The sequence below is a fragment of the Colletotrichum tamarilloi genome, assembly GCF_030869305.1.
Source record: "Colletotrichum tamarilloi strain Tom-12 chromosome Unknown Scaffold_3.1, whole genome shotgun sequence".
NCBI classification, from domain to species: Eukaryota; Fungi; Ascomycota; class Sordariomycetes; order Glomerellales; family Glomerellaceae; genus Colletotrichum; species Colletotrichum tamarilloi.
In genome coordinates, this window is record NW_026849386.1 from 157,635 (window position 1) to 183,768 (window position 26,134).

At 56.2% G+C, this 26,134-nt stretch overlaps 11 protein-coding genes across 11 annotated transcripts; 5 read left to right on the forward strand and 6 right to left on the reverse strand.

The window, feature by feature from the left end:
• Positions 1-329: 329 nt before the first annotated feature.
• On the forward strand, positions 330-1,133 carry CTAM01_01234 (haloacid dehalogenase, type II; the record flags this gene model as incomplete). The annotated part of the gene is made up of 1 exon (XM_060517276.1): positions 330-1,133. One exon carries the CDS (start codon positions 330-332, stop codon positions 1,131-1,133), a length of 804 nt encoding a protein of 267 aa, XP_060387737.1.
• A 142-nt stretch (positions 1,134-1,275) lies between these two features.
• CTAM01_01235 (beta-glucuronidase) lies at positions 1,276-3,114 on the reverse strand (the record flags this gene model as incomplete). Its single annotated transcript, XM_060517277.1, has 3 exons — positions 1,276-1,845; positions 1,904-2,814; positions 2,877-3,114. The coding sequence occupies 3 exons, from the start codon at positions 3,112-3,114 to the stop codon at positions 1,276-1,278; spliced, it is 1,719 nt and encodes a 572-aa protein (XP_060387738.1).
• A 1,307-nt stretch (positions 3,115-4,421) lies between these two features.
• On the forward strand, positions 4,422-6,257 carry CTAM01_01236 (succinate-semialdehyde dehydrogenase; the record flags this gene model as incomplete). Its single annotated transcript, XM_060517278.1, has 4 exons — positions 4,422-4,547; positions 4,629-4,719; positions 4,816-5,185; positions 5,243-6,257. 4 exons carry the CDS (start codon positions 4,422-4,424, stop codon positions 6,255-6,257), a joined length of 1,602 nt encoding a protein of 533 aa, XP_060387739.1.
• Positions 6,258-6,888: 631 nt separating this feature from the next.
• Positions 6,889-9,051, reverse strand: CTAM01_01237 (RNA polymerase I specific transcription initiation factor; the record flags this gene model as incomplete). The annotated part of the gene is made up of 2 exons (XM_060517279.1): positions 6,889-8,724; positions 8,794-9,051. The coding sequence occupies 2 exons, from the start codon at positions 9,049-9,051 to the stop codon at positions 6,889-6,891; spliced, it is 2,094 nt and encodes a 697-aa protein (XP_060387740.1).
• Positions 9,052-9,489: 438 nt separating this feature from the next.
• On the reverse strand, positions 9,490-11,472 carry CTAM01_01238 (pescadillo; the record flags this gene model as incomplete). Its single annotated transcript, XM_060517280.1, has 1 exon — positions 9,490-11,472. One exon carries the CDS (start codon positions 11,470-11,472, stop codon positions 9,490-9,492), a length of 1,983 nt encoding a protein of 660 aa, XP_060387741.1.
• Positions 11,473-11,983: 511 nt separating this feature from the next.
• CTAM01_01239 (GPI transamidase subunit PIG-U) lies at positions 11,984-13,405 on the forward strand (the record flags this gene model as incomplete). The annotated part of the gene is made up of 3 exons (XM_060517281.1): positions 11,984-12,140; positions 12,209-12,476; positions 12,544-13,405. 3 exons carry the CDS (start codon positions 11,984-11,986, stop codon positions 13,403-13,405), a joined length of 1,287 nt encoding a protein of 428 aa, XP_060387742.1.
• Positions 13,406-13,784: 379 nt separating this feature from the next.
• Positions 13,785-15,356, reverse strand: CTAM01_01240 (uncharacterized protein; the record flags this gene model as incomplete). The annotated part of the gene is made up of 2 exons (XM_060517282.1): positions 13,785-14,953; positions 15,200-15,356. The coding sequence occupies 2 exons, from the start codon at positions 15,354-15,356 to the stop codon at positions 13,785-13,787; spliced, it is 1,326 nt and encodes a 441-aa protein (XP_060387743.1).
• Positions 15,357-18,780: 3,424 nt separating this feature from the next.
• CTAM01_01241 (uncharacterized protein) lies at positions 18,781-18,975 on the reverse strand (the record flags this gene model as incomplete). The annotated part of the gene is made up of 1 exon (XM_060517283.1): positions 18,781-18,975. One exon carries the CDS (start codon positions 18,973-18,975, stop codon positions 18,781-18,783), a length of 195 nt encoding a protein of 64 aa, XP_060387744.1.
• Positions 18,976-19,320: 345 nt separating this feature from the next.
• On the reverse strand, positions 19,321-19,908 carry CTAM01_01242 (uncharacterized protein; the record flags this gene model as incomplete). The annotated part of the gene is made up of 1 exon (XM_060517284.1): positions 19,321-19,908. One exon carries the CDS (start codon positions 19,906-19,908, stop codon positions 19,321-19,323), a length of 588 nt encoding a protein of 195 aa, XP_060387745.1.
• Positions 19,909-23,437: 3,529 nt separating this feature from the next.
• On the forward strand, positions 23,438-23,611 carry CTAM01_01243 (uncharacterized protein; the record flags this gene model as incomplete). The annotated part of the gene is made up of 1 exon (XM_060517285.1): positions 23,438-23,611. A coding segment is annotated over one exon (174 nt), but the record flags the coding sequence as incomplete, so codon positions are not given.
• Positions 23,612-23,898: 287 nt separating this feature from the next.
• Positions 23,899-24,266, forward strand: CTAM01_01244 (uncharacterized protein; the record flags this gene model as incomplete). Its single annotated transcript, XM_060517286.1, has 2 exons — positions 23,899-23,961; positions 24,018-24,266. Coding segments are annotated over 2 exons (312 nt in total), but the record flags the coding sequence as incomplete, so codon positions are not given.
• Positions 24,267-26,134: the final 1,868 nt, after the last annotated feature.

Genomic DNA, 26,134 nt, shown 5'->3' on the forward strand with positions numbered 1-26,134 from the left:
GAGGTGGCGATCTCCCCGCTCGTCATCCGCGCCCTTGAGGATGAGGTGCTGAGTTGGGACTACACTACACCACCTCCGTGTTTCCTGAGAACTGGTATAAAACGCTGGTATTTTGTCAAACCTCCCTCTTCTTGTTTCTTTCTCTTTTGTTTCCATCTTGAATGTTGACATCTTTTCCCTCACAATTATCTCATGCCTAGACTTGAATGGTATTGACAGACTTTGTGCCCGGTTCAAGACACCCTCCTCTCTCCATCCTACCCCAACATATATCCTCTCTCACAACTACTTACCCATCTACCCACTCACCTCCCTATTATCTGCCCAAAATGTCCACCTACCCAGACCTCACAAAATTCAAAGCCCTCTCCTTTGACTGCTACGGTACCCTAATCGACTGGGAATCCGGTCTCCGCGCCGGTCTCGAACCCATCATCTCCCGTCTTCCTCCTCCCTCCTCCTCCTCCTCCGCCGGCGACGCACCTCCCACAGAAGCATCCCTCACAAAACGCTTCGACACCCTCTCCGCGGCCCTGCAATCCTCCTCCCCGACCCTCCGCTACGACCTCAACCTCTCTTCCTCCTTCCGCACCCTCGCAGCAGAACTCGGCGTCTCCGTGACGGAAGAAGAAGCCACGGCCTTTGGCTCGCTCCCAGGGACCTGGGCCCCCTTTGAGGATACCATCCCCGGACTGGAGATCTTGAAGAGACATTACAAACTCATCATCCTCTCCAATATTGACGCCTCGAACATCTCTCACACCCTAAAACACTTCTCGCCCGTGGCGTTTGATGCCGTGTATACAGCAGAGCAAATCGGAAGCTACAAACCCGCCGACGGCAACTTCTCCTACCTTTTTGAGCATGTGAAGGAAGAGTTTGGGGTGAAATGGGATGACGAAGAGGGGGAGGGGCTGTTGCACGTTGCGCGCAGTTTGACTGCCGACCACGTCCCCGCGAAGAAGTTTGGGTTAAGAAGCGTTTGGATCTCGAGGGGCGGCGATGTCAAGGACGGGGAAGGGGTGGGAGGGGATTGGGAGGAGACGAAGGGTGATGTTGGGTTTGAGTGGCGGTTTGATACTATTGGGGAGTTTGCGAGGGAGGTGGAGAGGCAGTTTGGGGAGAAGAGGTGAGGTTGTTGGTGGAGTTGCTTGTTTGATCTTGTGGTGTTGGGATGTGGTTGTGGACTGTTGTGTCAGAAACGGAAGACAATGGCTAGTCGCGAGAGAAGTGAATATGGATCGAATCATCATGAAATAAAGTACAGGACGGCATTCACAATCTCTTCTTCGCCCTACACCCCAAAACAGGACTCACAACAACAGCCTCGCTATCCCTCACAGCAACAGTAACCCTCCCCCCATTCACAATCGTAGTCTCACCCACAGTGACATTACCCAACCGCACCGGCTTGCCCTCGTCCAGCTCGTGATTGTAACTCCACCCATCCCACGTAACCCCCGAGATGGCATCGCTCCCATTCGCAGTCAGCCGCCGCACATTGGCGAATGCATCATCAGCCCACGGTACAGCAAAGCTGTACACCTTGACCCCGCGAACGGGGTTGCTGTCCGGGTCGGGCGTCGTGCCCGTGCCGTTGACGGTGGAGTTATGCGGGTTGAGGTTGATGACGAGGATGCGGGAGAGGGTGTCGCCGTGGTAGGCCGCGTAGGCGGATGTTGTCTCTTGGTCGGAGGATGGGACGGGGACGTGGGCTACGGAGACTGGGGTTGTGGGGGAGGACTTTGACGGGGCGAGGAAGGCTGCTATGGCGATGTTACCGTAGTAAGGGGCTTTTGTGCCGAGGGCGGTGATGTTTGTGTGGACGGGTTGCCAGCTTTGGTACTGTGTGGATGTTAGATATCAGCGTGAACCCCGTGAAGAGGGACGAAGGAGGTCTTACACGATAGTCGGTGCCCATGTGCATGTGGACGCGCTTGATTCCCTGGGACGCAGCATAGAGGTTAAAGTCGACGCCCCATAGTGCGGCGCCAAACGAGTTTGAGAGCCCCGGCTTGCCCTGGTTGTACAGCGAATTGTGCTCTCCGTAGATATGAGGCGGCACATCGTCGAAGCGGCCCGTGAGGTTGGCGTACTCCTTCACATGAGCCTGGACGGACTGCACGGTGCGGGTGTGGTTCATCAGCGTGCCCCGGAGCGTCACCCCAGGGCTCTCGGCACCGCTGATGTAGTTGTGCGTCGAGAAGAGGGCGACGTTGTCATCGGTATTCAGGCCGGCGGCCCACTGCGCTGGTGCACGGAGCCGATTGGCGGTGCCGGCGTTGGAAGGCGCCATGAAGACGGGCTTGGGAAAATCGGGACACGCTTCCGCGAGGACGGCGGCGATCTCACGGGTGCCATTTAGCCACTGTTCCACATAGATAGTCTCGTTCCAGGACGAAGGGCGGACGGGGCCCTGGGCCGAGGTGGAGAAGAGGTCCGGCTCGTTGCCGTATTCCCAGACGTCGAGGTTGTCCTTGCCGATGGCCTTGCAGGCCAACGGAACGGTAGCTTTGAGGGTGTCCCATCCTTCTGAGCGGTTGCCGCCCAGGCCTAGGTTGAAGCCGTGGGTGAATTTGGTGTCCTCGAAAGTACTGTACGATTCAAAGAAGGAGGGGCCGATGTGGATGGTGGTTGGGTAGTCCTTTGACCTAGCGAGATCGTAGGTGCCATTCACGGCGTAGGGGAGAAATTCATCATAGAGGGCATAGTCTTGGGTGTTCCCGCCTACGCGGATGTAAGGGCGGACGCCTTGTAGGTTACCTAAGTTGGCGAGCAGGTTCTCTGAGAACTTGTTTGGTGCCGAGGCGTTTCCTGGAATATCATGATGAGTGACATTTTACTTTGTCAGGGTGTCTTGTATGGCGTAAACGTACCAGCAAAATCTGGGAAAAAGGCAAACTCGAGCGAGTAGCTCACAAAGGCATCAAAGACGGGACTCGCCTCCTTGGGACCGGGGACAGTGACATTGACGGCGCCTACGACAAGTAGTTCAACGGCGGCGGTCAGGGCAGAGGGCAGCTTGAGTGCATAGAACCAAGGCGAAAAGGCAGAGAACAAGCACTCGAGCTCGTCACCCAGGGCCGAGCCTACGGATCTGATGACAGACGACATGATGGCTGGCAGGAAAGAAACGGCGGCTATCTCAGCGGGGATAATGTCGGTGAGAGAGAGTGAAGTGAGAATAAGCTTCCCCGCATGGGTGGGCAACGGCGCCGTCGTGGAGATTATAGCTGGTCATTTTTAAAAGTTGTCGCCAAGGGGAGATTTGCAGCGTGCTAGCTGAAAGGAAGGTGAGGAGAAGCAAGGAAATAGAATAGCGAGCGATGGCCATGATTTGGCAAGCGGCATGGGAACGTGACGGCATGCAGGTCGCTTACGCTGTCGGAACGGGCGAGATCAACGCGGGGGGATGCAGTGACGACTTGGCCTGCGCTGGTCTGTTTGCCAGGGTTGTTGCTGCAGGATCGGGAATTACTATTCCCATGCGCATTTGACTACTAAGGAAGCGAGGCTCGCCCGATACTGGTGATTTTTGAAGGCTGGCCTATGAATGAGTACCGTAGACTACCAATTGAGCAAGTGGAATCAAGGTTCCTAGGTCAAGTTGAGCTTTCTTTTCCTTACGTGACTTGACAGAAGATGAGATGAACAGCTGGAGCGTGCGCTTTGCTGATCAGATCAGTTCATTCTGTGCCTTATAAGTTCTCTGAGGTAGATACCACGAAGACGAAGTATCCATATATCAAGTTCAACACAGCTAGAGCTCTAGAAGAGCCGCCTGCCTACTTTGCATGTACGTATACCTGAAGATAGACACCTTACCCAGGAACAATTGCAGGCGCCATCAAAGGCAGGAACAACTTTGAGCTCTTGTCTGCGATCCTCGGTTGCCGGGCCGTGGCTGGCACAATGTACGTACTCAGATATCAGATTCAGGTACAAGGAGTAAGTACCTACATAAGTAGGCATGTCGTCTGTTAGTGACCCCGCCCTGTCGAGGTGCAGCACCCTAACACCGCCCACCAACCACCTCCGTGCCGGTCTGCGGTAAACCCAACCGGGCCGGTCAACAAAGTGGGGTGGACGTCATCGAACGTCACCCGGTACCTCTGCCACTCACCACCGACACAGTGACACCCAGCTCTCTCACCACATCTCCGTTGTCGCTCACCCAAAATTCGCCAATTGAGTCGTTGATAACTGCCGTTGAAGAACATTGACAGCTGCAACCGCATCTCACACACCTCAATTGCCAATCCAGCGTCTAAGGGAAGCGTTTGAGCGCGTCATCCTCATAGGACCCCAAGCTAGAAGCTTAATTCCCTTTAGACCAGACGGATAGCTAAGCTCCCCGCACTTCCCACGGCCTTTATCAACAAACGAGCCAAGAGCTTCGTCCATTTTCCCGCTCCATCATCATGCCCATTACACTACAGAGAGCAGTCGCCCCGGCGTCACGATTTGTACCCAGAACCATTTTCCGATCTGTCCGGACACCGTATATTCCATTTACTCTTAGAGCCGCTTCAACCATGGTTCCCAAGGTACGTAATATACCACCCGTAACATCTCAGCTGCACTCGATCAATCTCATAGGAAATCTCACTCACTCACACTTCACACAGCTCAAAGACCCCTCGCTCCTGAAGCAGGATGTCTGCTACGTCAACGGCGAATGGGTGAAGGCAAAGTCTGGCAAGACCTTTGACGTGACCGGTATATCCCCCTCCCCCCTTACAATCCTGACTTTGTGCATATATCTAGACATGTATGGAAAATCATGGAAAAGACAGGAGACTAACAACCATACAGACCCCGCCACCGGCACCAAGATCGCATCATGCCCCGAGTTCTCCGCAGCTGACACGGACGCCGCCATCGCCGCCGCCGCCACCGCGTTCGAGACCTTCCGCACTAAGACGGGCCGCGAGCGCTCCAAGCTGCTGCGCAAGTGGTACGACCTCATGATGGAGAACGCAGAGGACCTGACCACCCTCATCACCTGGGAGAACGGCAAGCCCGTCGCCGACGCCAAGGGTGAGGTCACCTACGCCGCCAACTTTTTCGAGTGGTTCAGCGAGGAGGCTCCCCGTATCTACGGTGACACCATCCCCTCCTCCGTCCCTGGGAACCGCGTCTGGACAATCAAGGAGCCCGTTGGTGTCTGCGGTCTCATCACACCGTATGTCCCCCTCTTGTGTCCTGTGTAGAAAACGGTTCTCAGACTAACAAACCACAGATGGAACTTCCCCGCCGCAATGATCACCCGCAAAATCGGCCCCGCCCTCGCAACAGGCTGCACCGTAGTCTGCAAAGCCCCCGGCGAAACCCCCTTCACCTCCCTCGCCATCGCTGAACTAGGCCACCGCGCCGGCATCCCCGCCGGCGTCGTCAACGTCGTCACCTCGCTCGACAACACCCCCGAAGTCGGCGAGGCTCTGACCACCAACCCGACCGTCAAGAAGATCTCTTTCACAGGCTCCACAAACGTCGGCAAGCTCCTCATGAAGCAGTGCTCCGGCACCCTCAAAAAGCTCTCCATGGAACTCGGCGGCAACGCCCCCTTCATTGTCTTTGACGACGCCGACGTCGATGCCGCGGTGGCCGGAGCGATCGCCTCCAAGTTTAGGTCCTCGGGCCAGACGTGCGTGTGCGCGAACAGGTTGTACATCCAGAGCGGCGTCTACGACGAGTTTGCGCGGAAATTCGCCGCAAAGGTGGAGGAATTCAAGGTCGGCAACGGCTTCGAGGAGGGAACCACCCACGGCCCCTTGATCCACGACCGCGCCATCGACAAAGTGGAATCCCACGTCCGCGACGCGGAGCAGAAAGGCGGCAAAGTCGTCGTGGGCGGGAACAAGATTTCCAAGCTGGGCCACAACTTTTACGAGCCGACCGTTATTACGGGTATGACCAAGGACATGGCCATGTCGAGCGAGGAGACGTTCGGTCCCGTTGCGGGGCTGTTCAAGTTTGAGACGGAAGAGGAGGTCGTGAAGCTGGCGAACGCGACGAATGTCGGGTTGGCGGGGTACTTCTTCTCGAGGGACATTCAGCGCGTGCACCGCGTCGCCGAGCATCTTGAGGTCGGTATGGTGGGCGTCAACACGGGCTTGATTTCGGATCCGGCGGCGCCGTTTGGTGGTGTCAAGGAGTCTGGGTTCGGGAGGGAGGGGTCGCTTTTGGGTGTTTCCGAGTACCAGATCACCAAGATGGTGACGTACGGCGGTATGGGCCAGCCTCTGCAGAAGTAGAGGGAGATGCTGGGGGCTGTAGCCAAAAATGATGGGAAAGAGATGTGTGTTTTAGCGGGCAACCCTTGGGAATAGGAGTTGGTTATTCTACTGTTCAAAAAGACCATTTTCATGAGCGATCTCTTACCTGCTTTGTATTATTCCCTTCTTACATGTGGTTTCACCCCCAACTGACGAAGATCGAGGGCAAATCTACTGTTTCGAGGCTCATCGAAGAGGAGTGATGCTCCTCCCATGGTGTCGTCTACCTCCTGTGCCAGATTGCCATGTACATTCCTTCACGCTACTAGGGGCCAGAGCATGCTTTCATTAACTTGGAGGTTACAAGGTTGGTATCTGTATAGACTCCCGGACCACACGTGGACTTGAGATCAAATGTGTTTGCTACCATCACAAAACCCGAGGGTGGCAGTATCTGTGAATTTTTCATGTGCCCGTGTGTTCGCCGTGAAGTTAGAGAGAGGGAAACTCGAGTTTTTCAAGGCGGCATTGGCTCCCGTTTCATTTGTGAGAGTATTCCCTGCCAGGCCATGCCGGTCTTGAAACTACGCATCAGAGAGATAGCATCCGTAGATTGTTTGCACGAGAGAATCACCACACCACGATAGCACCGGAACCGAGGCGAGTGTTCTTACGTAGAATCCAACACAGCCTCCCCAATCTCACTCCCACCATCGCTCTCATCCCTCTTCCGCCCCCGATAATGCCTCTTCCGCTTCCTCTTCCCCGTATCCTCGGCCCTCCACCCCTTCCTCGCCCGAATAGGCCTCATGAACCCGTCAACGTGCACAGCACCCGCCATCTCGTCCTCGCTCTCCACGTCGAAGCGGTCGCTCCCCCCGCCGCCACTGCCGCCTAAAGCATCTCCTACCCGGCCCGGATGCATCGTCGCCACGTGCCGCTGCAGATTCGCCCTCCGCCCGAACCCTTCCAGCGAGCGCTCGCAGCCCGATACGGGACAGTAGAAGAACCCCACAGACGACGCGCGGGATGCGCTCCGCGATCGTCTCGCTGCCGCCGCTGCCGTCGTGCTCCGTCCTCGTCCCGTGGCGTCAGAGTCGCTGGGTGGGATACTGTCGCGCGCCAGACTATTCTGTCGAGAAGATGCCGCCCCGAAACGCCGTACTTTCGCGACGGGCCTCTCCTTCTCCGAGTCTTCTGAGCTGGACGCCCCCGCGTACGGGGCAGTAGTACCACCACCGTCACGACGGTTGCTGCTGCTGCCTCCACCGGGGATGTACCGCGTCATCTGCGGCTTCGGCCCTTTCGTCGCGGGTCCCTCGAACAGAGTCCGCATCTCCATCCCCTGCCCGAACAAATCAGCACACCGCTGCGCTGCCCTCGCAACAACATCAGGCTTGAAGCCAGAAAGCGACGCCGCGCCAATGACATCGCTCCAGTCCCGCAGCCCCCAATTCCCAAGCATCGTCTCCCGCGCCTTGATCTTGGCCTCAGCCCGCGCCTCGGCCGGCAAATCACGCCTCTTCCTCGGCGGCCTCGACCTCGACGTCTCCACCCCCGATCCCTCTTCATCCTTCTTCACGACGGCATCCTCCCCTTCCGTCTCAGCAGCAGCAGCTGCGTCCTCCTCGTCCGACGAGAACGGGATCCTCTTCTTCGACGCCCTCGCAATCCGGATCTTCATCTCCTTCTCCGTCTCTCCAGGCAGCGGGACCGCCACCTTCTTCGGTCGCCCTCTCCTTTCGAGCGCCCTCGTCCACTCGGGCTCCGGGGTTCTGGGCGCCTTGCTCCGCGGCCGACCCTTTTTCTTACGCTTCGACGCCGATGAACTCGCTCGTGACGCCGCGGACGAGACGCTGGCTGCGTCCGAGGCGTTGTTGTCCTCCACGTCGGTCGCGGAGGCGGACGAGTCGGTCATGTAGCTTAGGCCCGCGAGGCGGGCGTTGTGGAGAGCCGTGAGGGTGTTATCCAAGGTAGATAGGATATGACGGACCGAAGGGCGGAGGAGGTCGGCAGAGAGCTCGTCGTTGGCGGAGACGACTGGTTCGTACGTCTTGCTGCGCTTCGGCCTTTCGACCTCTACGTCGGACGTCCCCGCCGCTTGCGCGCCTTGTCCTGATGGCGGAGGCGTGTTCCCTTCTTCGTCTTCGTCGTCTTCGTCAGAGACCGCGGATGAGTGCGCAGACATGGAAGACGCCGCCGCCCTCTCGTTGGCGGATTCGTCCCGCGTCCTCGCAGCTTCCTCTCGCTCTCGAGCCTTGCGCTGCCGGCGAAGAAACCGCTCTTTCGCCTGGCGTAAAATCGTAGCCGTCAATTCTTCTTCTAATGCTGTGCTGGGGAGCTGTTCCTTCCTGGAGCGCGTGGTGAATTCGTCGTCCTCGTCGTGAGTTTCCTTTAGAAAGTCGTCGCCTGGCACGATGCGCGAGTTCATGGGCCACGCCGTCCAGAGATTCGGCGGACGCCATTCGCCGCTGTCGACGATTTCTTCCAGCGGTCTATCAGTGTCCTGAGAAAAGAATGGTCAGCGATAGGGAATGTGTCGTGGGAATGAGACAGCGCTGCTCTCTAAACCTACCGCTTCCTCAGGCTGTCCCGCGGCGCTGGGGCGTACTGCACGGTTCCGGAGCGCGAATGCGTTGTACAGGTGCACCGATAAGTCGCGATTCCGGAGTTGCTCCATGGAGCGATGGAGGAGTCGCTCCTCCTGCGTGTAGGTGTTCCATGTCGCCTTGTTGCCCTTCCAGCGGTTGGGTCTGGTCTCATAAAGCTCTTCAGAGTCGACGGAGCGAATCTCATCGGTGTCGAGGTCCCACGATTCCTCATTTGCCGTCATGACGTGGATATGATGCCTGAAAAAGCTGAAATTCGGATGCTTCACAGGTGAAAAGAATACGCATCAATTGAGTGAGGTGGAATGAAATGTATAGGTGAATAACAGCGGTTTTCAGAGTGGGTTGAAGCGAGGTGAAGAGTAAAAGAAAAATGGACCCGCCCACATCTCACCGAAACTTGCCTCGAGGAAAGGCCAAACGGGTAGCCTAACGTGCGGTCGAGGTTTGTACAGACTCACATGCATCACAGCGTACTACCAACATCTCACTTTAATTCACGGAGAGATTGTTTTCATGTGTCCCAGGCATGTATTTATCGTCCCAACACCACAATTATGGTATAACAAACGCCTACTACACATTCTAGAATAAAACAGAAACACAAAACAAGCTTTTCTCTCCTCCCTCTTCTTCTTCACCGCAAACACATTCATCATCCTCTACGCCTTGGCCTTCTTGTTCGCGGCCTCCCTCTCCAGCCTTCTCCTCTTGGCACGCAGCTTCTCGTCCTGCGCGCTCTTCTTGTTATTAGTGTACTGCATCTGCTCAAACAGCTTTCTCTTCTTCTTGCTCAGCATGCCCTTGGCCCGCTCGATATCCTCCGCCTCCTCGGCCACCTTCTTGGCGTGCGCCTTGCGGGCCGCCTCCTTCTTGGTCTTGGGCTTGGTCTCCTTGGCCTGGACCGCGCCGCCCGTGAGCTCGGCCTCGAGCTCGAGCTGGCGCTGCGCGTCGGCGTCGTCGTTCTCGGAGCCGACGTCGTCCTCGTCCTCGGAGACGCCGTCAAAGTCGGAGCCGCCCTCGCCGTCTTCGCCCTCCTCTTCCTCGTCGGACCCGGCAACGTCCATGTCGCCGGCGTCCACGTCGTCGGCCATCTCCTCGTCGCTCTCGGCCAGGGCCTCGCCTTCGGGCTCCTGCTCCTCGAGGGGGATGGTCGGGTCGTACGCGCCCTGCACTTGCCTGACAAAGGGGCTGAGATGGGGAGGGAGCTGGGCGCCGGGGGCGTACTGGTCCGCCGGCTTGAGCTCCTCGTCGTTGACACTGTCCCAGACCCATTGGGGCTGGACGTATATCCGGCCGGGGATGCGCTGGTTGGGCGCGAGCTTCTGAGATGTCTGGTTGTCCTCGCCATCGCCCTCCTCGCTGTTGGCAGCGTAAATGGGGGGGCGGTCGACGATCTGGTGGGTGATGGACGGGTCGCGCTCGTCGGTGGTGAAGGCACCCTCGCCGAGGACGGCGTCCCAGCCGATGCGCTTGCAGCCGAACGACCGCAGGAGGAACTCCAGGGGTTGCCTGGGAGTCTCACGGGAGAGGAAGAATGTGCAGTGGGCGAAGAGCTTGTTTCTGTCGGTGCTCGAGTGGACGGGCTGGGGCAGGACGTCACCGCCGGGCGCCGCGGGCTCGAACTTGTCGATGGCGTTTGTGGATTCTTCTGCGGACTCGGTCTGCTCCTCCGACTTGCTCTCCTCCTTGTCGGCATCCGAAGACTTGAGCTTCTTGATGACCTTGTCAACCGCGGCCTGGGTCTTGGGGTCGACGCTGTACTCGGTCTCGCCGTTGGTGATTTGTTTCGGCTCCTCGGGGGCGGCGAGGTTCTGGCCCTCAATGGTGAAGGCAGCAAGCTCGGCAGACTGGTTGTCCTTGGTCTGGTCAAACTTGGGCGGGTACTTGAGGCCGAGGCCGGTGTACAGACGGAAGTTGATGAAGCCCAAGAGCGTCATGTAGAACTCGACAAAGGTTCCCATGATGCGGAAGTCGACATCGCCAACAACCCTCTGGTTGAACTTGTAAGGCACCAGCCACAAGACATCCTCGCCGTTGATGTTCGCCTGGTAGTAGATACCCTTGATCGAAAGGAAGGACTTGGTGACGCTCTGCGACACAATGAGGTAGTGCTGGAACTCGAGGGTCAACCGCTCGCAGCGCGCAATCATCTTTGCGGGAACGGACGAGGTCGAAGGCAGGTTGGCGAAAAGGAAGAGCATGGACAGGCAGTCGTCGAGGTCCCTCAAGGCGTCGACAAATGTCGGGTATCGCTCTCTGATGACGTGGTCGAGGGTGTATCTCGGCTTGCCAGTCTCCTCGGGCCTGGCGGCGTTCTTCTCCAAGCGCTTCGCATCGCCAACATCGCCGCGGCCGAGCGCGCGCGAAATCTTCTTCTCGAGGGCCTTTTGGTCGCGGAACTTGAGCAGCAGCGGCTCGTGAAGGAGGTACTGGATGTCCTTGGCGTAGTAGAAAGTCGTCGAGGCGGTCGAGGACTTGGAGACCTTCTTCTTGCTGCGCGGCTCGCGAGGGTAGATTCCCTTCCAGATGCAGAGCTTGCGGAAGTCGGGCAGGCTGATCTGCAGCTTGCGGATGGCCTGGTTTCTAGTGACATAGTTCTTGGCCGCTCCGGCCTCTCCCTTCTTCTTGACTCTGCCCGCCATTATTGCGAATGGGCGTGGTTATGTTGTTGGGAAAATTGACTTGGTTTGGAAGGGTGTGTGTTCTTGGACGAGTTCAGAAGCTCTCCAGTACTTCTCGCTGTGGCGGGGCACCGCTCTCGAGTTTCTCTCTGAACTTTTTTTCCATTGAAATTTTCTGCCAGCGGCTGACCGCTCCCTCGCCAGCCGGGATAGGACTAGTCTCGGTCATCCTTATCGCTGATTGGCGTTCGTTATCTAATCAGCACAATGGCCCCAGCTCCAGGGGTTCAACCCACTAAACCAAGTGCGACTGCGCTGGACGGTGGATTGCCATTCGCTGGACAAGCTTCCCGCACCCAGCGGACCTGCGCCCCGGCCGAAGCACCAGGTGTCATCCACCTCGACCCCCGTCCCTACCTACCACACCTTATTCATCCCGACTCCCGCCCCGAACTCCAATAAGACTGCGAACCTCTGAAGCTCCCGTGAGCCCGCATCTCGACACATCCCGCCCCGGACCATGGACTGAAGGATGACCGTCGGAACAAGTACACAGGGAGGCAGCAAGACGGGCGTCTACGCCGCCGCAGCAGCGCTGCGTCTGCTGCTCTTCGTCGCGTTCCCCGGCCTGCCTGACCTGCTTACCGGCCGCGTCGAGATCTCAACCCCCGTCACGAGCTTCAAGCGACGTAAGCTTCCCCTCTCCCGGATCCCAATCGAAGCAAGGAATCTTGGCTGACGATTCATGGCAACACAGTACAAGAAGGACTTTTCCTCTATAACCACAATGTCTCCCCTTACGACGGCGGCGTATACCACCAGGCGCCCCTCTTCCTCCCCCTCTTCTCCCTCCTCCCGGACCTGAAGTCGTTCCCGATCTTCACATACCTTCTCTACGTCCTCGTCGACATCCTGAGCGCGGATGCCCTCTCCAACATCGCAGACTCTGGCGAAGCAGGCTCATCTCGCCTCTTCTCCTCTCCCCGCCGCGGCAAGAGGTGGAGCGGCCTCGTCGTCGCATCGCTGTAAGCTCCAACTCTCACCCCTTGCTCGCACCATCAACGCACATTTGGTCTAACAACCTCATCACAGCTACCTCTTCAACCCCTTCACAATAGCAACCTGCATCGGCCGCTCCACCTCCGTCTTCTCAACATGCGCGATCCTCCACGCCATCGCAAAGGCCATCGCCGGCTACCCCCTCAGCGCAATGGTCTCCCTCTCCTTCGCCACCTACTTCTCAATGTACCCCGCCCTCCTCCTCCCGCCCCTCATCCTCCTCGCCTACGACCGCCAGGACCCGATCCGACGAGGCACCGCCTCGACCCAGCGCTTCGCCCTCGCAAACGTCTCCGTCGCCGCCGCCGTCCTCGCCGCCCTCTTCCTCATGTCCTTCCTCCTCACCGGCGGCTCCTGGGAGTTCCTCTCCAGCACCTACGGCGCCCAGCTCACCCTCAACGACCTGACCCCCAACGTCGGGCTGTGGTGGTACTTCTTCGTCGAAATGTTCGACTCCTTCCGGCCCTTCTTCCTCGCCGTCTTCTGGCTCCACCTCTCGAGCTACGTCGGGCCCCTGACGATCCGCATCCGCACGCAGCCGCTCGTCGTGCTGACGCTGCTCCTCGGCATCTTTGCCATCTTCAAGCCGTACCCGTCCATTGCGGACACGAGCTTGTTCCTGGCCATGCTGTCCCTCTTCCGGCACGTCTTCCCGCTCATGCGGTATACCTTTGTCGGCGCCGCGACAATCATGTACGCTTCGTTCCTCGGCCCGGCCTTCTACCACCTGTGGATCTACGCCGGTAGCGGAAACGCAAACTTCTTCTACGCCATCACGTTGGTCTGGAGCTTGGGACAGAGCTTGCTCGTCAGCGATCTCACGTTTGCGGTGCTGCGTGACGAGTGGGAGGTTGAGAGGCCCGAGATGGTCGGAAAGGAGATTCGGCAGATTTAAGGAGCCTCAGAAAGATGAGACTAGATGATGAGGGTCGTTTTCATCGTGTGTAGAACTAAAAGCGCCCGTGTTCAAGTATAAGGGCATTCGAGGTCGGCATAAGTGGCACAGGAAGCATTGAAAAAATAGCATGGTGTATGATGAACGGTTTTATGTGTAAACCAACATAATCGAGACAGTATTGTACATCTTTGGGCAGCCGCGAACCACGTGGCCTTTTCGTACATGCTACCCCTGACTCCGGAGTTGCGAATGATCTATATGCCCACCTTTTCGTCTTGTGACTGATAAGCCATGTTGCGGCCAGCTATGCCTCCTTTTTACCAAACCTATCTTGATACTCACCGCATTATCTTATGCTCAAAGTGTCTCTCCAGCCTTAATCAACAGCCAGTTCAGACTCGACATACCTATGCTCCGAACCCCATCCAGCAGCCGGGCTCGCCTGCGGCACCGGGTCCGCAAGTCCCAGCGAAAAGTTGAGCATCTGGCCCAAATCGCCAAACCTACCGAGCCCCTTCTTCTCCGCCATCCACGTCTGCGTCCGCAGGCCCCACGGCGGCAGACTCTTATACGTCCACACGCCGTACGCGATCGCCGAGCCAGCGACCAACACCCCGCCCGCGAGCGCAAGCGTCCTCCGGTCCGCCGAGGCCCCCTTGGCCTTGATCTCGGCCCGCCGCCGCCACTCGTGGAGGTACGCCTCGCCGAGGTTCGGCGTCGCCTGCACTACGTTGTCGAGGAAGCGCGCCGCGGTACGGAGCGACGACGAAGGTGCCGCCGTCCAGGGGAGGGCGTTGCCCGGGTTCGTGAGGCACTCGTCGCGGAGGTCCGCGGCCATGGCGGCGAGGTGGGGGAATTTCTTAGCGAGGATGGTCGGTAGCCAGGACTGCGGGAGGTCGACCTGCTGGATGAGGGCGAGGTAGCCTACGAGGAGGCAGTCGAGGGACGTGGGGACCTCGCCGCCGAAGAAGCGCTTCTTCTCGCCTGGTGAGTCCTCGCCCCGCGCGCGGAGGGCTTCGAGGGGGGAGAGGGCGTCGACGGTGATGGCGTGGAGCCTGATGCCGCGCGCCGTGCCGGCCTTCATCTCCTCGAGCACCGTCTTCTTGTTGGAGACGGGGAGGTGCTTCATCGCGCGGTCCAGGGCGCGGTTCTTGGGCACGGCGGCGTCATCTCCGTTCTCCTCGTCGTCGTCCTCGGCGCCGAGGGAGTCGAGGCCGAGGTGGGCGCACCGGGCCGTGGCCTGGTTCCGGATCATGACGGGAACGGTCCAGCTCAGGGGGAACCCGAGGAGGTGGCTCAGGGCGGGGCGGGTGACGGCAACCCAGTTCTCGTGGGTGCCGTAGAGGGCGGCATCTAACAAGGGCGCAAGGGCAGACTCGACGTAGGCGGCGTAGGCGAGGGCGTCTGCGCGCTGGGACGGGGTGAGGCGCGAGTCGAGGTCGAGGTCCCAGGAGGGGGAGTGCGGCGCGAGGGAGGCGAGGTGGGCCGCGATGGAGGCGTAGCCCGTTACCCAGACGCCGTTGGCCTTAAGGGCCGGTAGGCGGTCTAGCAGACGTTAGCGAGGCTGAGGGTAAAAGGGGGAGGGTCCATTGTGTGCATGTAGTTTGGACGAGTTTCTTTGTGCGTTTGGGTGAGCCTTTGTGAGGCTTTCTTTGTTATGAGTCGTCATGATGGGACGAGGCCGCGTGGGAAATTTGTTTCAACGGCGGCAAGCTCGAACGGTGGGAAGGGGGTGGGCAATGTAAAGACGCCGGCCGATGTAAGTGTGAATAAGTGAACCGGTATACTTACTTGATGAATGGACGGCAGGGTCATTGCTCGGGACCAGACGCCATTGTGAGCTTGGGAGGGCGGTGTGCAGGTAGGCGATGGCGGCCAGACACTCGGCGTCGATGGAGGGGAGGCCAAATGCAGCGCCCCAGACGTGGAGCTCGAGGACGTCGTCCATGGTCGGCGGTGTTGGTGTTGTGTCGTACGTTGTGGTGTGAAGGCCGGGTGACGAGTACACCTCACGTACTGCGGGAACCGGTGTGTGTATCCAAGTATCCGCTTCACGTCGTCTGCCTTCACTCGCTCTGTCCCCGCCGTAGACTCTAGAGACCCTGATTGTCCGAGTTCTCTAGCGCAAGGGACGTGGTGCCAAAGGATGACGAAAAGTCGGGTGGCCGATGAGTCAAGCCCGTTTCAACGCACTGTTGTGGTATGAAGGATACCCTGAAGATCCCGCAAGGCAGCAATGAGCTGTAAGAGACAACCGTTTCTGATGATGTGCAATGCAATGTCACTGATGTGTCGTTCTGGGGAAAAGTAGGGACCCCTGCATTCCTTTCATCGCTTCAGCGGCGCGAAGATCCGTCTGAGCTTGGCCTGAACGGTTCGTTACGACCTCGGCGCGGGATCACGTGGTCGGAGCATACGTACTGAGAAGTAACGGGGTACTGGGTACAGATGCCTTACATAATCACAAGTGGAGGGACTGAGGCAGCTGAATAAAAGTGGATTCAGATCTCCCACGTTTTGCCACGCTTCGTCCCACTCTTCCCCCAAACGGGGCTCCCCCCCCCTGACGATCCGGTTCACCGTTCGAGAAACTCCAAAACACGCCGCCGCAAAAATCACCAAGTATTTTTTTCCCGCCGTCAAACGTCCACCAGTGATACAGAGGCAAAAATAAGAAGCGGTGACGTCTTGGCGATAAGCACCTTCTCTAAGCTTCTGCGCCTGCATCCCCGGCGGGTCCGGATCACCAATGCAAGTCCCCTGAGCCATTCCCAAGTCTACCCTCCACGTGCCCCTCCGAAAGGGATCAAAGGGACCAACAGGAAGAGCCAAGGAAGGGAGGGGATTAGATACATGATACATTGCGACATTCCAACGTTCGACCTTCTTGATCCAATCTCGTGACCATCTTCCGAGATGACCAAAGCCGACGACGACTGCAGGGAGTTTCGCCACGACTAAGGCAGGTACGCGACACCGAACCCGTAAACCGTAAGTTGTAACCGTAACCTACTGCAGGCACCACGACCACGGCGTGGCTACCTTAGTTCCAAAGTAATTAATCTAAACCGTCTGAATTCCAGACGCCCCAGAAAACGTCCGACTTGAACCGTCCATTTTTCGAAACGGGAAACAGATTGACAAGCTCGACAGGCGTGAACAGCGAACGGCGCTTGAAGAACGATAGACCAAAGCCTCCCTCTCTTGTTTCATACAAATTCAAACATTCCTCCAGTTCGTCAAGTGGGGGGAGGGGGGAAGGGGAGTTTGGAAATGGGAAAGACAAGTGATCAGCAGCGGAGCGCCAGGGTTCATCGATCTTCGTCACAGAAAATTCCATAATAAACCCACGACAGCTAAGAACATTGTGATACCGCATTTCACGGGGTAAAAGATGCGCAGGTGTCACTTTGATGAAAGGGCTTGGAGAGAGGGTCTCCTCCGTCCCGTCCTTTTTTATCTGACGTGACGTGCCGCACCCCGATTCCCTGTCAACGTAATCCTCGGACCTTGATCAGGGCTCGATATAGACACACAATGAAAGACATCAGACTCTTAGCTACGAGGTCAATCCTTACCCCTACCCATTCAATGCTTCTATAGCTTAAACCACCCGTCCCCGCCCATCGGTGACGAATCGTCGTCGTACCTGGATTAATTTAGATTCTTCTTTAGATCGCGGAGGAATTTACGAAATCGTAACATACGGCAATAAAGGGGGGATAATAACAATAGGGGAGAAAGAATCCCCCATCATTCATCGCGACACGCCTTTCTATCCATCAACACGAGGTTCGAACCCAAAGAGAAGCCCACATCGGTCGTTCCACGTCCACGGAACACCGCCCACGGCGGCTCCGTTTTCCCTGGCGCCGTCTCTCGCGCCGCCGCCGCTGTGTCGGAGACATGGTACCAGTCCTTTCCCACAATCCCGACTCCCCGGCGCCATCTCCGCTAGCATGAATGCCGTCCATCGTATACTCATCCACTGGTGTCAAACACCCGGATACTAGCCAAGCTTGTCTTCGGGGGGAACCAAACTTCTTTGCAGTTTCTCCCTCTTTTCCGTTATTGCCCTCGAAAAAAGACGGGAAGGGCAGAATATCTAATTACACCATCGTGCTAGCCTTCCCTTTAGCCTCCCGTCACCGGTGCGACGTAATTAGATAAGGGAGGCCCTAGAACGACGGCGCCTTGGACCGTCGAGCCCATCAAAACCGTCAACGACGTCTGTGTTTCCTTGATTTTCATTTTTCCCCCCTTGACTTTCTTCACAGACTTGACAGAGTACGAACTGATACTATAGTAGAGTCTCCACCCCCTGGGCTCTTTTTGCCCTCAACTTGGGAATTAGGGGTCCAACATTCCACATCCCGTACATCCACCCCCTTTTTTTTTTCTGTCCTTTGCCCTTCTCGTCCGTCCACGGACGGGCTGAGGCTGAGCCTCATTTTCTCATTTCCAATTCCAACTGTACATTATGCTAAACCGTACCGTCCAAGGGGAGTCTCGTCGAGAGGCAAAAAGGGGTGGATGTTCCCAAAAACTCTCTCTCGCAGGCCGCGGCATCAGAATCCACTCCGCCATCAGAAAACGGTACGGCGGATAGTATTCACCGACAATAATTGCACGCAAGTAGGCTCAAACCACCATGCTGCGGTACAGATACGGAGTTCGGACCTCGAACAACAAATCTCGGCCCCGCCCCCAATTGAGGCCTCTCTCTCTCTGGTCTGTCGGGTCCAATATGATGGTTTCGAGCTGGGTTTACTCCGTACTTTCGTACTTCAGCTGAGGTAATGGGCGTAAACCCGGGGAAAATGCAAGCCCACCGGGAAAAACGCATGTCCAACCAATATGAGGCACGCATGAAAAGGCAAACACCACCACCGTTCGAGCCGCACAACCAAAACCTCGCAAACCAGAACCTCAAATGTCCAGCTCATAATGGCCATCCTACGCAAATCCCCTTTGGAAGGTTTCAATAGATCAAAACAGCCGCGCATCGCGGGTAACCTCACCCCTCCACTTCTCCCTTGCAAAAAAAAAAATAAAAAAAAAATGCAATGGCACGTCCCGAGGTCTACCGCCCAAACCCTTTTCTCGTGCATCCCCTCCCCTCCCCTCCCCTTCGCCGCCGCGCTGCATCGCCCGCCCCTAAGGCATGTATTTGTCCTGCATCTCAACTTAGGCGAGATGAGCAGTTTGGCAACCGCGGACGGGGTAGGTGGTTCGGGTGGGATGGGGATGGGAAATGGGGGGCCTAGATACGCAGTAAAACCTGGGGGCGAAAACCACCAAAAATCATAATACTGCGTCCATTTCATAAATTGATAAGCAGGGCCTATGTACAACATTATCAGCTGAGCTTCTCAGCCTGTCCGTCTCATTCCGGGCAGGCAAGGCCCCCCCGGTGGTAAGGTAGTGTAGCAGTATGTTCTCCTTGACGATAGATAGAGAGAGAGCAGGAATGTGACCAAACTTTTCATTATCGATGTGATGTTTCTGCCAAAAAAAAACACGCGCCCTAGCCGCACATCTTTTCCCTTCCAAACCCCGGCTAACATTCATGCCCCCTTGTCCTCCATCTACCACTCTGCCACTCTGCGGTAACATAACACATCACGTCAGTCAGGGCAAGCAGCAGTACACACCACGGAGATGGAGTGTATCCGTAGGGCAGGGCAATCTCTACCGCAACGCGGAAAGATCTCAGATGATCTCGGCGCGTTTCGCCCGCCGCCGCCGTCGTCGTTGTTCGCCGCCCCCCCCCCCCCCTCCCTTTCGGTCAAGCACTAATACATCCAAACCCCCGTCGTTCGGTGTGTATCACCTAGAACGACACCCGCTCTGCAAAGACAATTGGGACGGGTGTGACGACGGGGCTTATCGACATCAGCACGAACAACATGCTATCCATTGTATGTCGAGGCAAAGATCGTCAAAAGAAGGCAGAGAAAGCTGTCTGCTCTGCCCTGATGATCATGGTGTTGATGGTTTTCGTGGTGGTGGTGGTGGTGTGGAAACCAACAACACAACGACAACAACACCCCGGTTTCCTCACAAAAAGTCGACGTGTCAATATATTCTGCAACAATTGAGCGGTTTTTCCAATCCATTCTCCCACCATCTCTTTGGGAGGGGCGTGGAGGTTTTTTTTCCCTCGACATACTGAAAAAAGGGGCCAAACATTGGGTCGCAAAAGATGGCCGCTGGCACCCCGTATTCAGCCATACTTTCTCTAGTTTGACATCCATATGTGTTTGTTGGCGCGCTGCAAAAGTTGCAACTGCCCTCCGGTGGCCGCTAGCCTGCCTGGTGTTGCCTTTCGCCTTGCGGTCTTCTGCAGGACGGCGCATGGTATTTGAGTATTTTGGTCTGCTGATCGGGTCGGGTCGGTTATGCATGGCACATTTGGGGGGGGATGGAGAAGAGGGGAGGGGGGTTCGTTTGCGGCAAGGTTGGTTTCCGCAGTTGTTGTATGTAGGTATCGCGGCCATGCAGCAGGAGAAACAAAGTAGGCTGAGGTTTAAATTACCTTACCATGGCAGCCATGGGCTCGGTCTGCCAAAAAAGGTGGCCGCCGCAGAGTAGTATTCTTTCTCATTCCGCCGCCAAACGCAAAGCAAATCAGTCCGTTACTCCGTAACCTCATCCAACTTTCTCCCCAGCCCCCCAGCCCCCAATACACCCCCAATACAGGGTGGTCGTCGGGAGGGACGGATAGACTTTGGGGGGGGGGGGGAGGGGGGCGATGCTCTCTCGGTCAACGTAGAGATCGGCTCACCTTTTCCCAACGACCCCGCGCACTGCTGTCGCGGCCATGGTGACGGCGGACGGGCGGGGGGGATGGGGGAGAATGAGACGGGATGTCGTGCGTTGAGTGGGATGTGTTTCCCGCCCATCGTGCCATGTGCCCATGCCGTCTCAGTCTCACAATAGGCGGGAGAGGTTGATGAACGGGGGGTTCATGGTAAGATCCTCTGTTTCTGCCATGGTTTACGCGGCATTAGCGAGAGCTGTGCGGTTCAAGCGCGGTTCAGTGAGGCAAGTCGGCTTTGAGGTCGAGGACTTGGCTGGCCTTCAAAGTTGAATCACATTTATGCAGCGAAGTGAGGATCAAGTTTGTTTTGATGAATTATGTGTGGTATTATAACTCTCATCTAGAATTGGGGTGGTCCAATGCTGAGATTGACCCCCTGTGCTCCAGTGCGAATGAGGAAATGTGAACTCCTTCTCTCCAACTTTTGATGTATCCCAGTTGACTAAATCGGGTTCCTAAGAAACGCTCGTACTTGACGTCGAATCCATCCATCTCTCTGAGAAAGGGAAGGGGGGTATCGGCGACGACAAAGTGGGAAAAGAAAAAAAACAAAAAAAAGAGTAGACTTGTAGTGAGTCTCCCTGACAAATGCTCCTTTCTAATGATACATGTTTGTGTTGATGAGGTTGTGGAAAATGCGTGATTGAATGATGACGTTGAGGTTTGTTCCTGGTCCCGTAATGATGCTTTGCTCGTTCCGTTGTAGGTCATGGATTAAAGATGGTGGTTTCCGTTGGCTTGGTTGAATAACCCACTTTCGGTGAAAGAGGTGTAGAGAGAACGAGGGGTAGGTTTGTATTGTTACAAGGTGGTATGTCGGTGAATACTGCGTAGGGGGTGTGGCAGTCGATGACGAAGTAGAGTGGGTTGTTGCGTGGTTGCTGGCAAGTTGCGTGCAGAGCCCAGCTCTTGGGAACGCGGGCCGGCACGAAGAGAAGGGGAAGAAGGTGAGGGAGGAAGAATAAAAAAGGCCCATTCTCGAGACCGCCTCGGAGCAACTGATGACCCCGCGGTCTATCGTGACGCAGGTGCGTTTGCCCGGTCTGGAGAGATTGAGGGGCAGTTGCATTGGCCCGGTGGTCGCAGAGGTGAGGCTTTTGGAGGGACCTCTGCCCCTCGGTCAAATGGTGTGGGTGGTGTGGGTGAGACGCATGCATGGCCAACACATGGAGGCGTGTATGGCGTGCATATTGGAATGCGTGGTAAATCCTGCGGGCTGCCAAATACAGGCCGACTGAATGGATGCGGTGTTGTTGCTGAAGGGTGTGGATCGGTTTTCGTTCGCAGTTGGTATTTTCCCGAGAACTGGTTCAATGGGTTTGTTGGCCCCCGTTCGTCCGTGTTGTTGGTTTTCGACTGCGAAGGGAAACCGAAGGGCAGCTCCATTCGATGTGGTAGTGGTGGTTTGTTTCTCAACTCATGGCTCTAGAAAGCTCTCGAGTCGGTGTATTGCGCGAGGCTAGCCGCCAGCCACTCTTTAACCGCGGGTGGGCAGAGGAGGAAGAGGGCGTTGAGGCGGCGGGCCGGGGCAGGGAGGAAGTTGCGAGGGGCGCTGAGCAGGCATGGTGATGAAGTCGTTGTTTGCGGAGCAAGCCATATGAGCTGTTGTGAAGTTGTTGGTCTGGGTTGAGGTAAGGCTGCGTAGATGTAGCCTTGGGGAGTTTTGTATGTTGTGGTGTTGCAGGTTGTTGAGCCGTTGAGGATTGAAGACAAAGACTCTTTGGTGTGTAGTGGTGGATGGAGGATGTGAGAGTAGTATGTAACCAAACGGTCGTAAGTTGGAAGAGTTTCGTCTGAATCTGGTCTTGTCGATGATGATTGTGATCTGGTCGGGAATAGTAGTCCATCGATACTAGGGGGGGGAGTCGGGTGCCTTATGTATCTACGAATGCGGCCATGGGAAGGAGATTTTGGCTGGCGGTGCCTGTTTGCAGAGCTCGCTGTCCGAGACTCTGCAATTTTGGAACAGCCAGAAACCTTGCAAGGGTATTAGCCCAGCTTGACCTTGGATCGGGCACTGGTGTCTTCTTGCTCGGGAGGGGGGTGTGTGGTGTCAGGGGAGAAGGGTGTGAAGGGTGTGTGAGGGAGTGCCTACTTACCGTACTGCGTAGGTGAACCACCGTAAGAGAGGGTAGAAGTAGGGTGTGTGGTGACTATTGTGGGAGTGTGAGATGAGGGTGAAGGGCGAGTTTGCGTGTGTTGCGAGCTGTCCAGGGGTAAATCGGCAGGGTGTGGGATGGGCGGCGATGGGGTGGCAGTAAAGTGAAGGTGAAGAAAGGAATTTTGCCTGGGACGGGAGAGAGAGAGAGAGCAGGTACGTCAGTACTTTGACCCCTTGTACCTGACACTGCCAGTGCCAAAATTAAAGCTTTGCCCTGGGCGTCCACTCCGTCTGGTCTTGGTGTTCTGGTGTGTGGATGGGGACGCGGCATTCCGTTTACGCTACCTTACGCCATCAGGTACACCACGGCACGGTACTTGCATACGGTATTCCAGAGCCGTAACGGTGGAATGCAGGTCTGCAGACTGTACGTACTGACCCACACACCGTCAAGTGGAGATCAGCGTCTAGCCGAAGCAACCGTTTCTCCAGAAATGTCAATCTCGTCAATCACCCCCAACGGTGGGCCGCCGTCTCGTCTCATCTTGCTGAGGTGACGGGCGGCTCCCATGACTGCCCGCTGCCCTGGAAAAAGGTCTCCCTCTTTTTGGCGGTGACGCATCGCCAGAGTCACCGTGGGGCTTGACCGCCGCAACGCGAGGAAATGAAACAAGCACGCGTACAGGGGGCTGCCCTGCCCTGAACGTGTTCCTGCCCCTGTCACACCGGCCTTTCTCACCGTCTCCATCCACTCTCAGTTTTCCCCATACACTACTGTATTCCGTAGAGTAGACTAACCGTCAGTCAGGCACAGAACGGAGCGGAGACGGAGACGGAGGGATTTGCCCACCAGCCAACAGGACACCTGTGCTCTCACTCTCACTCTCATTCCCTCACTCACTCTTTGGCGAACTCACCTCACCCAGATGAAGGTATCCGTATCCATTCCCGGCACCAAGAAAAAAGGGGAGCCCTTCAGAGAAAAAGGAGACAGCGTTCGGCAGCTCCGTCTCTTCCTATCCAACCCTTGTCCTGCTCTTCCTGTTACGGTTCAATCTCAAACCGTCAGGGAAATTGCAAAGCTCACCGCTCAAACACCACCTAATTGACACCAAACCAGTCAACCGGTGACCACCCTCAACACCACACACACATACACATACACTTGGACTACCAAAATTGCCAAAGCTCCCATCTCGTGCCGTCCATCTTCAGACGACACCCAATCAACCAGTTACAGAGCCAATATAAAGTTGCGACGTGCGTAATTTTGCGTTGACGACAGCGAGAAGGAGTACGAATATAGAACTCTCAAGTCCCTCCCTCTTAGACCTCTCCTCCCTGATGCATCGCATCATGTCACGGTGTCTACAGAACACCTCAAACCTGGGTGGCCTGTTTAAACTGTCCACTTCTGCAAGTGAGCAATGATGTCTCGTCTCAACTCCCGAGTCCCCTTTCACCAAGCGGCTCTTTGTTCCCACGTTGGGGGGGAGTTCCCCGGTTCGCCGTGGACAAAAACTCTCTTTTGGCTCTTGTGAGTCTTGTCCTTTCACCCAAACTTGACAACTTACAAGCAGCATTGCGCGGACAAGGCGCCGCCCCAGAAGCGGCCGGCCGTGGCTCAGCTTCCGTAGAACACCAAATTATTCGCCCGTAGAAAAAGTCTCACCGAACGCCCGTAGAAGATCTGCCGCGTACAGTCGTACGTCCGTTACTATTACGACTTTCTCACTACGGATACTACGGATACAACTGCGCGGCCCTTTTTCGTCCTTTTCTGCGCAGTAATCTTAATTTTCCTGGGCGCGCAAACACGATTACACATTACACCTACATCATTGGCGTCGTTGTTCTGCAGAGTCCAACGTACACGTAGCGCAAGCCCACACACAAACCTGCAACTGCAACTCTACCTTGGCTGTACGCAGTAGAGTACACGCCTCTAAAGAAGCAGAAGAAGCAATAGAACACAAGATAAAAAAAAAGTCATTACATTTCACTTGCATGCGCATGTGCTGCTGCAGATAGCGGGGCCAGAGGCTCCGTCGACGTTGCTTCAGGTGCATCCAAAATAAAATTCTTCAGGGGGTGTTTCTTCTTCGAGTCTTCTCAGCTTCCTGCTGCTGCGGCAGCAACATGCAGACAAAATAGATGCAGCCTATTGCTGCCGCAGCCCATTCACCGTCGCATTTCATTCCGAAATCCGCAGCATCGAGCAGCAATTATCATCGCATTGCCTGATCTCACCTAACCACTCCGACGTAGGCGTCCTGCTGCGCCCCGATGATCTCTCCGAGCTTACCTCACCTTGTAATAGCGTCTGCCTGGAATAAGAATAAACCCCCAACCCAAGTCCCCCCGAGTATCCGTACTCCGTATTACGATGAAGTGCCGTAATCATGGTCAAAAGGCTGAATGCGGACAGCAGCTGACACGCAGTAACAGGTAACAGATTATCTACGATCAAGGCAGAGCAAGGGGGGGTGGATAATTGGCCTCCTCCCCCATTGGCAAAAAAAAAATCATCATCAAATTAGAAAAAGCTGCCAGTCACCAGCGCTTCAAGGGGTCCAGCGGGGCGCAACGAAACCCTCCTCCCATCTCCATTCGAAATCGACCATCTTGCAGCAGGACAAGGGCATGCGTGGCATGGGCCAAGGGGAAAATGGACACTCTTCACTTCAAGGAAGTCGAAGACGGTAGGGCCCAGGGGTAAGGGGGGGCGGGCGGGCTGAGAACCAAGGCAAGGGAGAGAGGAAATTTCCCATCAAAAAATCGGTGACAATGAAGCGAACGAGCCGAATTGGCCTGCTTTACGGTAATAATTAAACCTGGTCCTTCTCTTTTTCTGCCGTTTGCTCTGCCGACCCGCTTTCCGTTCACACTCAACATGGGAAGTGTATAGCGAGATTGGATCTCGTCAGAGTCTCCCCCCCAGCCTCCAAGGGGCCGCTGCTCATGCATGGAAGCTTTCATGGAACGATTGTGGAAAAAGTTCGACCGCTTCTGTAATTTCCCAGATTTTCTCCATATCCAGTCCGGGCTCCCAGGTCAGCCCACCGCCTCCAGCCAGTCAGGGGATTATGTTGTTGTGAGATTTGGTTGGGCTGGAAAATGAGCCTATGAGAGTGGTAGAAAAGAGAGGCGGTCACGATGCCGAATGCAACTTCAATTTTGTACAAACTTTTTTTTTCTCACTCTCATTCCCCGATGACCGGCGTTCTCTATCCAGTTACTCCGTTTACCACGGGAACAAAAACCTTGGTCATGACCAACCAACTCACATTACACCCCCGGTATGCTTAATCTCGTCTTCAGCCTTGTCTGTCATGTGCCAGGCAATGTGAGAACCCCTAAAATTCCCATCCCCTTCTCCAGACTCCAGACTCCGGACTTTTGAGTTCGGTTCGGTGTCTTGCGTGAAATGCCAGCCAAATGATCTGTAGGACTTTTTGAGTATGAACTGTATGAGCCGCACATCTGGGGTCATCCATCCTAGTGGGACTTCCGTCACGCACTCTATTTCGCAATTCCCAAAGAAAAAAAAATCCTGAATGAATGACCTGCCCGGGCCCCGAGCTGTCTGTTACTTGCGCCGCCCGCGCGCGTCCGCATCTTGATGGTTCCCGATGAGGCCATCCCTGCGAGGTCTACAAATCCAAAATGCGAAAGGGAAAAAGCCAAGTCTACCGTTCCATCCGTAATAAGAGTTCTGCCTTACCGCTACTGCTTCCCACTCTACCAATCCCTGGGGAAAGCTTCTTTCCGTGACCGAGCGAGAAGCCGGCGAACCATGGGC